Here is a 13,855-nt window from a genome sequence, read left to right as displayed (position 1 = left end):
ATCAAAAACAGTTGGCAAAGAGCAATTGATAATAGGTTACTTAACATAAAAAACCTAGATGTGCCATATTCCAGATAGGAGATAGATCCAGGTTCATTTATTTTATTTATTTAATGCATTGTATTTCCAGGGTGTCTTGCATAATTTCAGTAAAGAAAAAAACGAACTAAGTAAAACATCAACATCTCAAACTCATCAGCATAAAACAAAAAGAATTAAAAATCTTGGTGACATTGTTCTTTTGGCACCAGCCAAATCTTTTTATCAGTGTATGTATCAGGTAATCACTCCAAAGAAGGGGTGCCATAACCAAGAAGGCCCTCTTTCCGGTTGCCACCTGCTTCACTTTGGATGACATGGCATCTGGAGGAGGGTTTCTGTAGGTGACCTAAATGTTGGGCAAATTGATGCGGGAGAAAGCATTTCTTCAGGAACCCAGCTGGAAGTTGTGTAGAGCATCAGCACTTTGAGTTCGATTCGGAAAAGGAACCATGAGCATGTAAGCACTGATGAGATATGTTCCCAACTCCCTTTCCTTTTAGTAACTTCACAGTTACTACCTCTGGACCAACTTATGTTTCCAGGCCATGTTCAAAGACAGCCCTATGTACAATGCAGTGTGGTATTCCTAGTCTGGAGGTTACCAGAGCATGGATAAGAGTGGCAATGCTTAGCTTAGCTGCAGGCTTAGCTAGCAGTAAGCACCATTTAACACTTCATTAAAATTAAACGTACTTAGATTCAGTCTGCATGTCATACAGAACCTCTATCTGTGTAGTCATGTATAAATGCTTAGGACTGAACCCAATATAACACTAGTGGGAAAAGTACAAGAGGCGGTATTCTGCTAGCAGAGCAACTAACACAACTAGGGCAAGCAACATCTAGTGTAATGAGGTCATAATGAGATGTGAAATCACGTAAGCAGATTCAAAGTATTGGATTTGCGACTTGATGAAGATGAAAATAGGTATTCTGCAAGTGGTAGAAGCTTTGCACAAATGGAATTATGCCACTGTATACAACCCACTGTCTTTTTCAGACTTCAGAGTAATATAAAAGAAATTAGTCCAGAGCTGTTTTTAAAACTGGCAAGGCCTAGGAAAAGTCTTCCTGAGATGTGTTTCTCTGTACCTCATGGTCTTGAGAGGAAAAACAAGAAAACCCTCTTCTATTAAATATTTTCACAACGAAGAAGAACATATTCTAAGAACAATTTAAAATGTTGCTACTTGTATCCTGGGCAAAGAAATTAGATGAATATCAGTTTTTTTTACATCTGCTTCTTGACAAACATGAGGGGTTTTTCTATCAGCGTGATGGCAGGTCAAGTCTATTTTTTTATATCCCTTTTGGAGACAGGATATATATACTGACGCTCATTATCGATCGTCAAATGACTACTACAAATACTTATTTTCCAATATTTTTCTGTTTGAAGAGCCCAAATGCTAATTCTTTCTGTGTGTTTAAAATAAATTTGGACAACTCCATGACTGTTTGTTTTTAATTTGTGTCTTTTAGATAATGCTAATGAAAGTGCTTCTGTGCCAAGATCTCAGTCCCTTCCGCAAGCCTCAGCAGTTGCTCTGGTGGGTGGAGTGGCAGACTACAATACCTCAGGTGTTCCTGTACTATCTGAAAGAGAAGCATCACGATTAGATAAATTCAAGCAGCTTCTTACTGGCCCAAACACAAACCTCGGTAAGTACTTCGAAACAACAAAGCACCAACTTGGTGTCTGTTACCAGGACAGGGGCTTCTCTCTGGTGACTCCAAAACTATGGAATCTGCTCCTTGGTGAAGTATGAATATGCACATTTCTAGTGGCTTGGTTCTGTGTGTGTGTTAAAGGGAAAAGTGCCTCTTGCTCTGGCCCAGACAGAGGTGGTGATGGTGGTGGTGAGGAGCAGGAGCAGTAGATGGGCCACTGCCTGCACACTCATTGGCTCTGATAAGCAAGCAAGTGGTAGCAATGATGGGGAGCAATAGCAGCTGATGGTAATGGCAGTGAGAAGGTAGACTCACTGAGGGAGGGGGCCTGTTGAAGGTGTTTTGCCCAAGAACTCTCAAAAACTTGGAGCTGACACTGCTTCTAGTCCACCACTTCTTTCCTCCCAATTTGCAAAGATGTGTGGGCTAAGGTTCATGAGCTCAATTGTCTGCTTTGATATTCTTTGTAAGTTCCTGTGAGCACCTTTTCAAGGAGAAAAGCCACTGACCTACAAATGAACTGAAATACAAATAATTAAGCAATCCATTCCTTCCCAAAATCAGTACATCCCACACTGCCAAGATGCAGCATTTCTTAGTGCCTCTTAAGAATCTATGAAATGGGTAGATTATTTTCAGAACTTTCTCTGACATTTTTCATTGTGGCACCATCATCAATCCCGTGGTTTTAAGAAACACAGCTACAAGCACCATACCTCAGGTCATTAGCAGCAGTACTACTCTCCCCCCTACTTGTATCATAGATTCCCATCTCCAACTGTTTAACCCATACTGCCAGCTACTGATGTAAGCAACCAACAGGCATGGGTCGACTTACAAGATGATTGCTCTAGCAATGCATTAAGGCTCAGTTGCTTCATAAGGCAATATAAGCCCAAGACAATGTGGGGCATCTTTGCTGGGCACTCCATCCTCCCCATCTGGGCCTGAAAGACCAAGGAACAGTGTGGATGCATGGATGGTATGTTGTAAGCAAGCAAAATTTGACATTGCACCACATCATTATGATCAGGAGGTACATCTGCTAAGGCATTAGCCTTAGCTTTCAATTTTCTGGTTTTGTGGAGCTTGATCCAGCATGAGATATCTTTAACAGCAGTTCCTCCCTCCTTTTCTGTGCTGTTTGTATTGCAATACAATTCTGACTAACGTTTCCTTTTGAAACTGTCCGAATGAGTGAAGTCTTCCATTCTACACATGAAGGGTTTGTTTGTTTTTCTTTTGTCTCACATATTTTTTCTCCTTCTTAAAATGGCTGTTATATGTTCTCTCTGCTGAAATGATATTTGTCATTTCTTACTCGTCGCTTTATCTTTACTCTGAACAGTGAGAACGGGTTCATTTATGTTCAGTTCCTATGAGTTCCATCTGTCTATTTCAGTTCTCTCTCTTTTAAAGACGTTCTTTTGCTCTGTCACCTCTGATCCTTTCCAAGCTAGGCAGTTCGTCTTTGAGTAACAATCTGAAATTGAAGTTTACTTTACTACCAAGTTAAATCCATAACATCAAAATTTCATCTGTTCTCTTGATTTGCTTACCTGTATTCCATAGCATTCACTCTCCAGTTTCCCCGAGTGATACCTTTTGCTACTCTTCCCTCCATGACTTGTTTTCTTCAGCTCTTTCTAGAACAATTGTGAAGCTAATTACCAAACCTGGACATTAATGAAGATGCAGAGCTGGGGAAAGGTTAGGGCAGTACATGGCAAAGCACAAGGACTTTGGAGGAACTGGGATATGCAATACTGGCTAAGCTTAGGAACAGAAATTGCTTTAGTCAGCTATCAAAGGTTTGGGGGAAGATATAAGAAGACCTGAAATAAACTTGCTAGAATGAGGTGAACGATGAGGACCAGATGAGTCTTTTCACTGATTTGAGATGCAAGAAGTCTGTGAATGGGAGGTTAGGATTCTATATACTTAATTGCCTCACCAACCCTAGCTTGCCAGCCTCAGGCCTCCGTAACTCTTGTTGCCAGTGGAAAGTGACCCTCCCACACATTCTCTGTGAACTGTACGGAATGAGGGCGGGGTGTGTGTCTTCCTTTGTGTTACATTTGTGGAAGCAGCATGAGAGACTTGTGTTACTTTGCCTCTATTTCATTAAATATAAATGAACTTATGCTGCCTTTCAGGGCCAAAGACCTCCCAAGGTGAGTTATAAAAGAGAATTAAGACCATAAAGTAATTAAACAAAACAAATCAAACAACTCAGTTACAAAAGGTAAAACCAGATGCAAATTAAAACACAATTCACACTTTTAATTGAACAGGGATTGAAACAAACAAGCTTAAAGTCCTCTTACCAACCAGCTCTCTTTCAGGAGGAAGTTCCAATAATGTGGGGCCATCAGTGAAAAGCCCTGTCTCCTGTGCTTGATAGTCTGATGTATCTTGATGGCAGGCCTGCAAGCAGGGCCTCTGAGGCCAATCTTAAAGCCTGGGCAATCTTGCATGGGTGCAGGCAATCCTTAATATAGCCTTGTCCCAAACCCTTTAGGGCTTTGAAGGTCAAGACCAGCATTTTAAATTGAGCCCAGAAACAAATAGGCAGCCAGTGCAGCTGATACAGTATTGGTGTTATATGCTCTGAACGCCTGACTCCCACAAGCAGGGGTGGGCAACTTGTGGCCCTCCAGATGTTTTGGCCTACAACTCCCATTATATGTCACCATTGGCTATGCTGGCTAAGGCTGATGTAAGTTGTAGGCCAAAACATCTGGAAGGCTATGAGTTGCCCACTCCTGCTGTACCAGTTGAAGTTTCTAAATCATCTTTAAAGGCAGTTCTGTCTAGATTACACTACAGTAGTCTAGTCTAGATGTAACCAAGGCATATGTAATTGAGGCAAAGTCTGCTTTCTCTAGATAGGGCTGTAGCTGATGAAACAGCCTAAGCTGTTTTAAGGTACTCCTAGCTGCTGATGCCATCAGCACCTCCACAGATAGTGCTGAGTCCAGGAGAACCCTCAGACTGCAAACTTGGTCTTTTGGTGGAGTGCAGTCCCGTCCTAAATTGGTTGCAAACCTCTGTTCAGATCAGCTTTACCAGTCCACAGTACTTAGGTCTTACCTTGATTTGTTGGCCCTCATCCATACCAAAACCATCTCCAGAGCCCTGTTTGCAGTTTCCATAGCCTCCCTGGGACTTGCAGATGGAAAAAAGAGGGAGAGCTGTGTGTCATCTGCATATTAATGACACTTTTGCCTAAACTTCTGGATGACTTTGTCCAGCAGTTTCATGTAGATTTTAAAAAGCATGGGGGACAGGATGGAATCTTGAGGCACCCTGTTGGTCATGAGGTGGAACAAATGTCCTCCAGCACTGCTTTCTGGATCGATCCCCCTAGGAAGGACCATAGCCACTGTAACAACATGCTTCCCAGCCCAGAGAGACAGGTCAGAAGAAAAGAAATATGGTTGCATTCTCGCCCACCCCCATCCATTCCCCAGCATAAGTCCTCCACCCAGGATGACCAAAGCTGTTTCTATCTCAAAACCAGGCAGGAAATCAGAGTGGAATGGGTTTGAATAAATGGTATCCGTTCTGCAGAAATCCAACTCAAAATGCCTCCTTCGCATACCTGTACATGCAGAGACTTGATGCAGAGTAAGCATCTTGTTTCATTTCCTGAAGGTTTCTAAGAAGACAAGAGATAATTGTAGCTCCTGCTTTCTCCACAGGCATGGAGATGGGGGGAGGGCAAAAGGGAGAAGAAGTTCATGTTGCTTGTTTTCTCTGGAGTCTCTAGGAGAAGACTAGACCCTGTCCTCAGTTCTCTGGCTTGTGGAAAGGAGGGACAAAAGTTGTGGCGCCTTACAGGTGACTCATGACATAACTGTGTGTGAGAGCATCACAATGCTGTTTCCCCTTACCTTGCTATTCTTGACACATAATTGTTGGTTACCAGTGCTAAAATGAAGGATATGTTATTTTTTATTTATTAAATTTATTAGTTGCCCATCTGGCTGGTCACCCATATTTATTTCATAAAATTTCATGTTATTTCATAAAATTAAGGAATCAAGCTACTGATGTCTTTAAAATACCAAACAAAAATGGATATTTTTGTGCCCTGGCCTTCTGAAGGAGGGGGGATTTTGGCCAGGCAGACACTATCTTTATTGAAGGTAAAAATCCTTGCATCTGGAAACAAGCCCCAACTCCCAAACTCCCTCAGAACTGCTGTAGTTGCATCATGCTACTTGTGTATGTTATAATCAGTTGATAGATCAAAATCACATGTACACATGGAAGGAGAAGCTGCTGATTGCCTTTCCCTGTCCATTGTTTGGGTAATAGAACTCCCATCATACCTGACAACTGGCACCATGCTGGCTGGGGTTGATGGGAATTGTCATCCAACACATCTGCAGGACACCTGGTTATGGAAGGCTGTCCTGATGGCTAGTCTTCCATAGAAATTGGGAGCAGCAGGGAAAATCCGCCACCAGTGTAAGAGAGAAGCAGAGGTGAAGAGTGAATGGAGGACAGACTCCTCCTTTATTTGTGTGTGTGTGTAATTTCTGTTCCTCCTAGCTTTTTTCTCTGACTCTTAGTAGGTGAGCTTTCAGAAGTTTTCAACAGTGTGTGTGCTAAGATGGTGAGTGTAACATGTAGCTAGGTTCTTAGGGAACAGTGGGTGGGATCCAAAATGCAATGGGTATCATTAGACAATTTTCTTTGTTAACTTATTTTCACACTGGTGAAAGTGTTGCAGTTTTTGAAATGTTCCATACAAATCATTACTAAAGGAGTTATATTTGTTTATAGAACCCCCTCTCCCAACTAGGACAGAAGATCTGTGAAGTACTAATGCTTTGCAGATCAACAGTTTTCATTTATTTCAGTTGCTCCCATTTGCCCTTATATGACCATTCATACTTAAAATTCTCTCTTAATGATCTCCTAAACATTCTGAGCTGTTGTTCATTTCTTAATCTGGTTTGCAGTTATTTTCTGTTGCTTTCACATCTCCACGTCATCTATTTTCGTGTTACATTTTCCAACTTTTGGCTAATCTAGCTTGTTTTTTTGTGTCTAGATGTGTTTCTGAAGGGTTTAACTCATTCAGCACACTGTTGTATTGGGCTTATTTTCAGTTTCTGTATGCATTCAGATAATTCTTTTGTTCCATTGAGAAGATTAAAGACACTATTTGGTTGGATTTTTTTTAAATGAAGTACCTAAGAGAGCTATTATTCAATTTTGGAAACTGGTTGCTGTGGTTACCACAGTGATATCAAGCCTTTTATTAAAGCCATTCCCTGAATATGCCGTCTAACTTCCCAGATGCTGTTGGGGGAGCTGCAGTTCCATGAATGTGTATTGTCTTGGAAGAATATTCTAGCTCTTCATAGTTAAATTATGCTAGTTTTTTTATAAAAATGTGAAGCTTATAAATCTAGTTTATCATGTCTATCATTTAATTGTTCATGCAAGTCGTTACTTCATGTAGCGATTTACAGTCATCTCAGTGAAATAACTGTTTTGTGTCACAAGATGAATAATGTAGGTGCAGAAATTGTGGGTCTCCTTAAAATTATGGTGCCAGAAATATTATGTTTAAAGGGAAGTGGAATACATTCTTCTATTTCAAGCAAAATATCTTGAATATTTATTTATGGTTTGAAGGAGGCCTTCAAGCTGACAATGACTTCTAGGTTGAAGCTGGGTATAGTAGGGATGGACAGGCCTACCTCCGCCCTTGCTCCTTGTTAATTTGCCAAGATGCCTCTGCTTCCTGTCCCTGCTCGTGGCGCTGTGCAAGCTGCTGGAGGGCTCGGCAAGCAGCCAAGGAGCACTGCAGGGACATTTATCCCCAAAGCAAGCTGAGTTGCAATTATGTGCAAAATGGTGGGGAATAGGGGAAAATGGGGGAATAGGAGAAGAGTTGCTTGCTTTTGAATGAAGAAGCTAAAATCAACAATTATCCAGTACAGCATTTGGAGGCTCCCTATGAGAGCATCCCACCAATGCAGTTTTGCCCCAGTCCAGCAAACAGTCAGGGATTAATAGCTCCCACCTTCTTTTTCCTTTCCTATGCACTTTTCATGAACAAGCAAAATCGTGCAATTGTCCACTCCAGCATCTGAAGGCTCCTCATGTGGGCACTCCACCTGTGCAGTGTCGCCCTCCCTCCCCTCCAGCAAACTGTCAGGGAGTTATAGCTCCCACCCTCTTCTTCTTCTCTGGTCACTTTTCCAAGAAGAAAGAAAATGGCTGGGGCAGGCAGATGCAGAATTCTGCTTTTGTGCAAATTTGCTATAGCGTGAATGTGCTATAGCAAATAGAAATGTCTCCAGTATTATCTGGGAAGAGGTGGAATGTGCAACTTTGCTGTATTGCTAAAGCACTATAGCAGTTTTGAGATAATAAAGGCTTTATGCCAGCAATGGCTATGGTGGTGAAATGAGCAATTGAGGGTTTTGACCTGATCCTGCAAACTCCAAGGGTTTATTTGTATCACTCCCTTTTTGCTGCACCTGGGATTTTCTCTCCTCTGGGTTAAGTGTGCAGGGTTTTGATGATGGATTGAGTGCCTCCCAACTAGGAGAGGCTATGTGTGAAGCTTGATCCCAATCCTGCAAACCTCCAAGCTTTTATAGCCACCACCTCCTTTTTTGTGCACACAGGATTTCTGCTCCTTTGGGAGTTATTGCTTCCAGCCCCTTTTCAAGCTGCAAAGTAGCACAAGCATCAGAAGCTCCAAAGTAACACGTGTATCAGAAAAGGATCGTGATTCCCTGATCGCGTGGCCCCGATACAGCAAAGTTACAGCATCAGATAAGCAGGGAAGTCAAGAGGTCTTATACAGAACAGGGAACAGCCACCATTTTGTGCATCATCGTGGCTCTCTATGGGGACGGGTGGCCCTTCAATGCTCATTGGCCACTCACCGAGCCCTCCAGCAGCTTGCATGGCCCAGTGAGCAAGGGCAGGCAGGGGCGGCGGCTCAGTGAGTGGGGTCTGGAGGGGTGAGCGGGGGGCAGTCCATCAGACTCCAACTCCTTCCCGAATGCCCACACCATCCTTAGAGTCTAATGTTTGAGGTGGACATTCTGTCATGCAACTATGTGGTAAATTATAGTTTTGTGAATCAGTATGCTATTATACAATATTATGATATTTGTTTCAATTTAAACATACCACAAATAAGTGAAGACTGTGTTGCAGCAACACATAATTGATGTACCTAGTTCTACCTGGATGAAATGTTTTGGGCCTATGGTTTGATAAATCCTATCCATGTATAGTTAGAGGTAACACTAATGAGTTCATGTACATGTTTCAACTGCTCACGTGGAAAAAAATTGGCTCTGACTGTTGAAAATCCCAGCGATCTGTCGCCTACAAGTATCCCAACAAGAAGGGAAGATTGGGAAGGCTCAAGTTATTGCCTTACTTGTCACTTTTCCTTGCCCTCCCAGGAAGAACAGAGAGCCCTAAGTCAGAGGAGTAGGAATAGCTTCTTACTGGAGGGAAGGAACATGCCATCCCCTTGCCTCTGGCTAAAAATCCTTCCAGTACTTATTGGGTTGGAGAGTTCTCTGTTCTTCCTCCCTCTAAGTGTTATGGTTCCATCTTTAGGCAAGGAGCTGTTCTTTTGTCCATTGATTCTCTGGGACTCTTTTTTCCCCTTTCTGGGGGAGTAGAGAAAGGTGAGTTCTCATCTTTCTTTCAGCCATCCCCAGTCTTTCCTTCCTGTTGGGCTAGTTGTGGGAGTGAGACTATCATATTCTGAACAGCCAGAGCTGGCTGCTTCGTGTGTGAGAGGCTGTAACATGTAACCAGGCTCTTAATGGCATTAAATATCTGGTTATTTCTTGTATTCCCTATACCTGAGAATTGATTTCAGCCGCAGCCTCAGTGGTGTAGTGTATTTCACATTTTCAATCCTGTTAGTAGCTGCTTTGCACTTGTCATTGTGCTGCACTTCATCATTATATGAGAATGTGTGAGGACATGGTTCTTTGATTCTCTTACAGCCAAGAATTTCTCATTGTTGAGCTGCTTGTTAGCTTGTATTTCCTGTAAGGCCCATTCTTAAGCAACTTGTGCTTTAATGGAGCTGTAGATCTTTCTACAAAGTAAGGTTGGTTAGTGTGTTTTTGAAAAAGCAATTAGTCTGTGTTAGTGGCCCACAGTTTGGTAAGTTAGCCTTGTCCTGCTCTGTTAAAATAATGCCTCGTATCATATTAAACAAAATCAGGTTCTATTAAAATCTAGTTTTAGTTAGCTTTGCACAAAAGGACATACTGGTTACTCTGGACACTTGAGTAGTGCTATGGATATTGTTGATATCATCATCATTGTGTTCTTAGTTGTTATGGAGGGAAGAGTGGAGGTTGATTGCAATCAATGGATACTGGAAGGGGGCATGGCTGGCTGGAATCCTGAATATGAGCACTGTACACTGCCACACTTGATAGCCATTGATAGGTCTGTCCTCCATGAATTTGTTTAATCTCCCTTTTATTGTTGTCAGTGCTGATGGCCTTTACCACATTGATTATGCATTTATGTAAAGAAGTACTTCCTTTTCTCTGTCCTGAATCTCCATCCAATCAGATTTATTAGATGACTATTGTTAAAAAGATTTATAAGCTGTCTTTTAGGAAAACCCTACCAAGGCAAAACCAAAATTTAAAATAATAAAACCATGATAAAAACAATATCAAAATTAACCATAAAAACCAGATCACTATGTACACAAAGGCACCCAATAACGTCCTGGCTCATTTATAGACCAAGGCAAATAAATACGTCTTTTGGCCTGCCTGGATGCCTGTAATGATGGGGCCTGGTAGACATCGATTGGAACTGAGTATTCCAGGACGGAAAACAACTTCTCTCTCTCCACTTTTACCACACCATGCATTACTTTCGCTAGAAACCCTGAGTATGTATTAAATTCCCAGATTGTAATGGCAAACAAATCTTTTAAAATTGTTTAAGTTTTAATACTTAAAAAATATTAAATCATCAGGTTTTCTGTATCCATTAGGTATTATCAGGGTAGAGTAGTGTTCGTAATGTTCCCTGTCTCTGCCCTCAAAGTGTTTTCTCCCCCACCCTCTTGATGCTGCTTAGAGTGCCTGGGCTCATTAAATGTGTCAAATCTAAAGAAAAAATAGAGAGAAGGAAATGCATCAGCTGTTTTTTTTTTTTTTTTTAAGGGGGAGAACAGAGTGTGGTTGAAATTCTAGGCTTTTTAGTTAAAACAACTGGAGCACTTCTGTTCCTCATGTGCCTGGGAATTTAAATATCTCCGCTATAGGCAACTGGAAGAAGAGTCACTGCTAACAGTGGAATTTTACTGTGGTACCAGTGAATTTTATTGATTTGATGCCTTCTACACTCATATCTCAGCTATTTGGTTTTAATGATTAAAAACTATGGCTTTCTTCACAACACTTTTATATGGTATAATGTATATCCCCATGGAAAAGTGACCTGTAATACAGGGATCTTCTCCAAAGATAGTATGTATGCCATCATATTAAATGGTGATGTGAACTGGCTGCCTATGGGCTGGATGCAGCCTGCTAGCTCACTCCCCCTTCCCCCAAATCTCCTCCTACGTTCAGTACTTGGAGGTGGCTAACACCACATACATCTCCTGGTGGTACTATTGACATTTCTGGTATAAGAAGTAATTAATTTAGAATCATATTATTTCTCACTTCAGTCTCCTTTAGAGCATCTTTTTAACTTCATTTTAGTGTTCCAATACGTGAAATGTTTGCTTCTACCTATTCCAGGATACAGGTAGAATTAATAAAGAGATGATGTGTTGAGTATTTTCGCCTGCATACAGTCTTCTCTAGCCAGGGAGGAACTAGTCGGATGGTGTGTTTGGCCACTTTATTTTGCCTTAGACTCCTGGTTCAGGCTATTTTATCTTCCTCCCATCCATGTACTGTAAAGCTTGAGCATGGACAAAGGTGTAAGCCGAAGGGCGAGAGCTCAAGGGCTCTCATTCTGTGGCGCTCAGCTGAGGTGGGAAGCCAGTGGGAGGAAGGACACGAGATGCAGTAGTACACTGAGGGAGCTTGGAATTGAGTGCATCTGGTTCCCTGCTTCCAAGGAGCTGTCACTCTGCCAACATCAAGCACACATCCCCCTGTAGAGTAAATGTGTTTATGTGGGCTGTTAGTTGTGGGTTCTCCTGGGTGAGAGCAAGGAGTGCCTGAGGAGTGGGGTGCGAGTCTTGGCTTTCAGTCCAAGCTCTGGTGAGAGCTGAGTTTGTGGGGACAGTAACCAAGGTGTGGGCTTGGTTTTTGCCTGTGAATATACACCTTATTTGCTTGGTGGGTGGGTCTTTAAGACTCTGTCCTTGTGATGGCCATAACTATTATAAAGTTACCATGGTTACCGGTAGGGAGAGGTATGGTGTTGGGGGATTAACAGGCCAGCTGAGGAGAAAGGGGGTGGGGGTTAGACACATTACGTCTATCCCCTCTTCTGGTTCTTCTCCCAGACAGATGGTTCTTGGCTGCCTTATCAGCTTGCTCTTGGGTCTGGTGCTGAATGCCAGGTTGGCCCAAAATAAAATCTCCTTCATTCATAATTTAATTATGAATGAGATGAGATGGCCAACCTGGTGTGCATTACTGAGACCTGAGCAGGGGAACTCAGAGGGGTTAGTCTCTCCCAGCTGTGTCCTCCTGGGTATTCAGTGCAGCACCAACACTGACTTGAGGGTTGGGGGGGAGGGGGAGGGGGTTGCTGTGGTCTACAGAAATTCTATCTCCCTCATTATGCTTCCTGTCCATTTGAGTACCAGTCTTGAATGTTTGTATCTTATGTTGGGTACCTGGGACATATTAGGGATTCTGCTAGCCCACCCTGCTACCCATAAGTCTCCATGCCTGAGCTGATAGAGATGGTTTTGGACTTGCTGTTGAGGACCCCTAAGGTGATGGTTCTGGGGGAATCTCAATTTCCATGGTGAGGCCATCGGATCCAGGGCGGCTCAGGTTGTCATGGCGGATCCATGACTACCATGACAACCATAGGGCTGTCTCAACATGTTGTTGGCCCAATGCATGGAGGAGGACACACACTTGATTTTTTTTTTTTTGAACTGCGGAGGAGGATAGTGATCTGAAAGTGTGGGATTAACATCTATCCCCTTGTCATGGTTGGATCACTTCCTGTTGAGATTTAGACTCTCGACAGCCTTTCCCCTCTGCAAGGGTGAGGGAACCATTAAAATGGTCTGCCCTCAGAGGCTAATGGATTCTAGAGAGCTCTGGGGATTTTCCTGTTGGAATGGTTGGCAGTCTTATCAAAGCCCTGGTTACGCTGTGGAATGCAGAGATGACTAGGGCAGTTGACATGATTGCTGTCAAGTGCCCTCTCCCTCTGAGCAGAACCTGGGTCTTCACCTGAGATATGTGCCACTGAGTCTTGGTATTCACCTGAGTGGAGGGAAATGAAGCAAGAAGGAAGAACATAGGTGGAGGAAGACTCGTTTCAAGTCTGACCAAATACAGGTTAGAGCTCGTTATTGAGCCTACTCAGTGATGGTGAGAGTGGTAAAGATGGAGTTCATTTTCCACCAGCATTGCATCTTTTCCAAGTGGTTCATGGCCTTTTGCACTCTGGGCCAGGGAGAGAGATGGTGGAAACCTCAGTAGCACACTGTGGCAAGTTTGCACAACACTTTGAACATAAAGCTGCATGCATTCATCATGATTTGGACACTGTAGTTAATGCAGTTCCATTAGTAGAGGTGTCCAGAGCACTATCTGTTTCAGTTTTATTGGATGTGTTTCAGTTGTTGAGGCACAAGGATGCCTCAACAACTGAAACACCTGTGTGCTTGACCCTTGTCCGTCATGGCTTATTACATCTAAAAGAGATGGGATGTCCGGCTGGGTCCAGGAGGTTGCCAGCTCCTCCTTGAGTGGTGCCAGCCGCTTTAAAGGAGGCAGTTATTAGGCCACTCTTGAATAAGCCTAACATGGACCTAGAAGATGTTAACAATTATAGGCCAGTTGCCAATATCCCCTTGGCCAGGTGCTTAAGTGGGTGGTTGCCAGCCAACTCCATACACTCATGAATGAAACTGATTATCTAGATCCATTTCAGTTGGGCTTCAGGCCTGGTTTTG

The 13,855-nt window shown here is 42.7% G+C and overlaps 1 protein-coding gene across 1 annotated transcript in view; it reads left to right on the top strand.

Annotated features, from left to right (window-relative positions):
• Nucleotides 1-13,855, top strand: part of TBC1D22A (TBC1 domain family member 22A) — a 194,608-nt gene that overhangs the window by 12,491 nt on the left and 168,262 nt on the right. The window contains exon 4 of the mRNA XM_084810971.1: nt 1,525-1,704. Coding sequence (XP_084667097.1) covers nt 1,525-1,704 — 180 coding nt within the window. The remainder of the gene's footprint in view (nt 1-1,524; nt 1,705-13,855) is intronic.

The sequence above is a fragment of the Heloderma suspectum genome, chromosome 7, assembly GCF_057233095.1.
Source record: "Heloderma suspectum isolate Gila_16-S chromosome 7, 16-S_ref, whole genome shotgun sequence".
NCBI classification, from domain to species: Eukaryota; Metazoa; Chordata; class Lepidosauria; order Squamata; family Helodermatidae; genus Heloderma; species Heloderma suspectum.
Note: the sequence above shows the minus strand (reverse complement) of the source record. Positions and strands in the feature narration are given on the sequence as shown.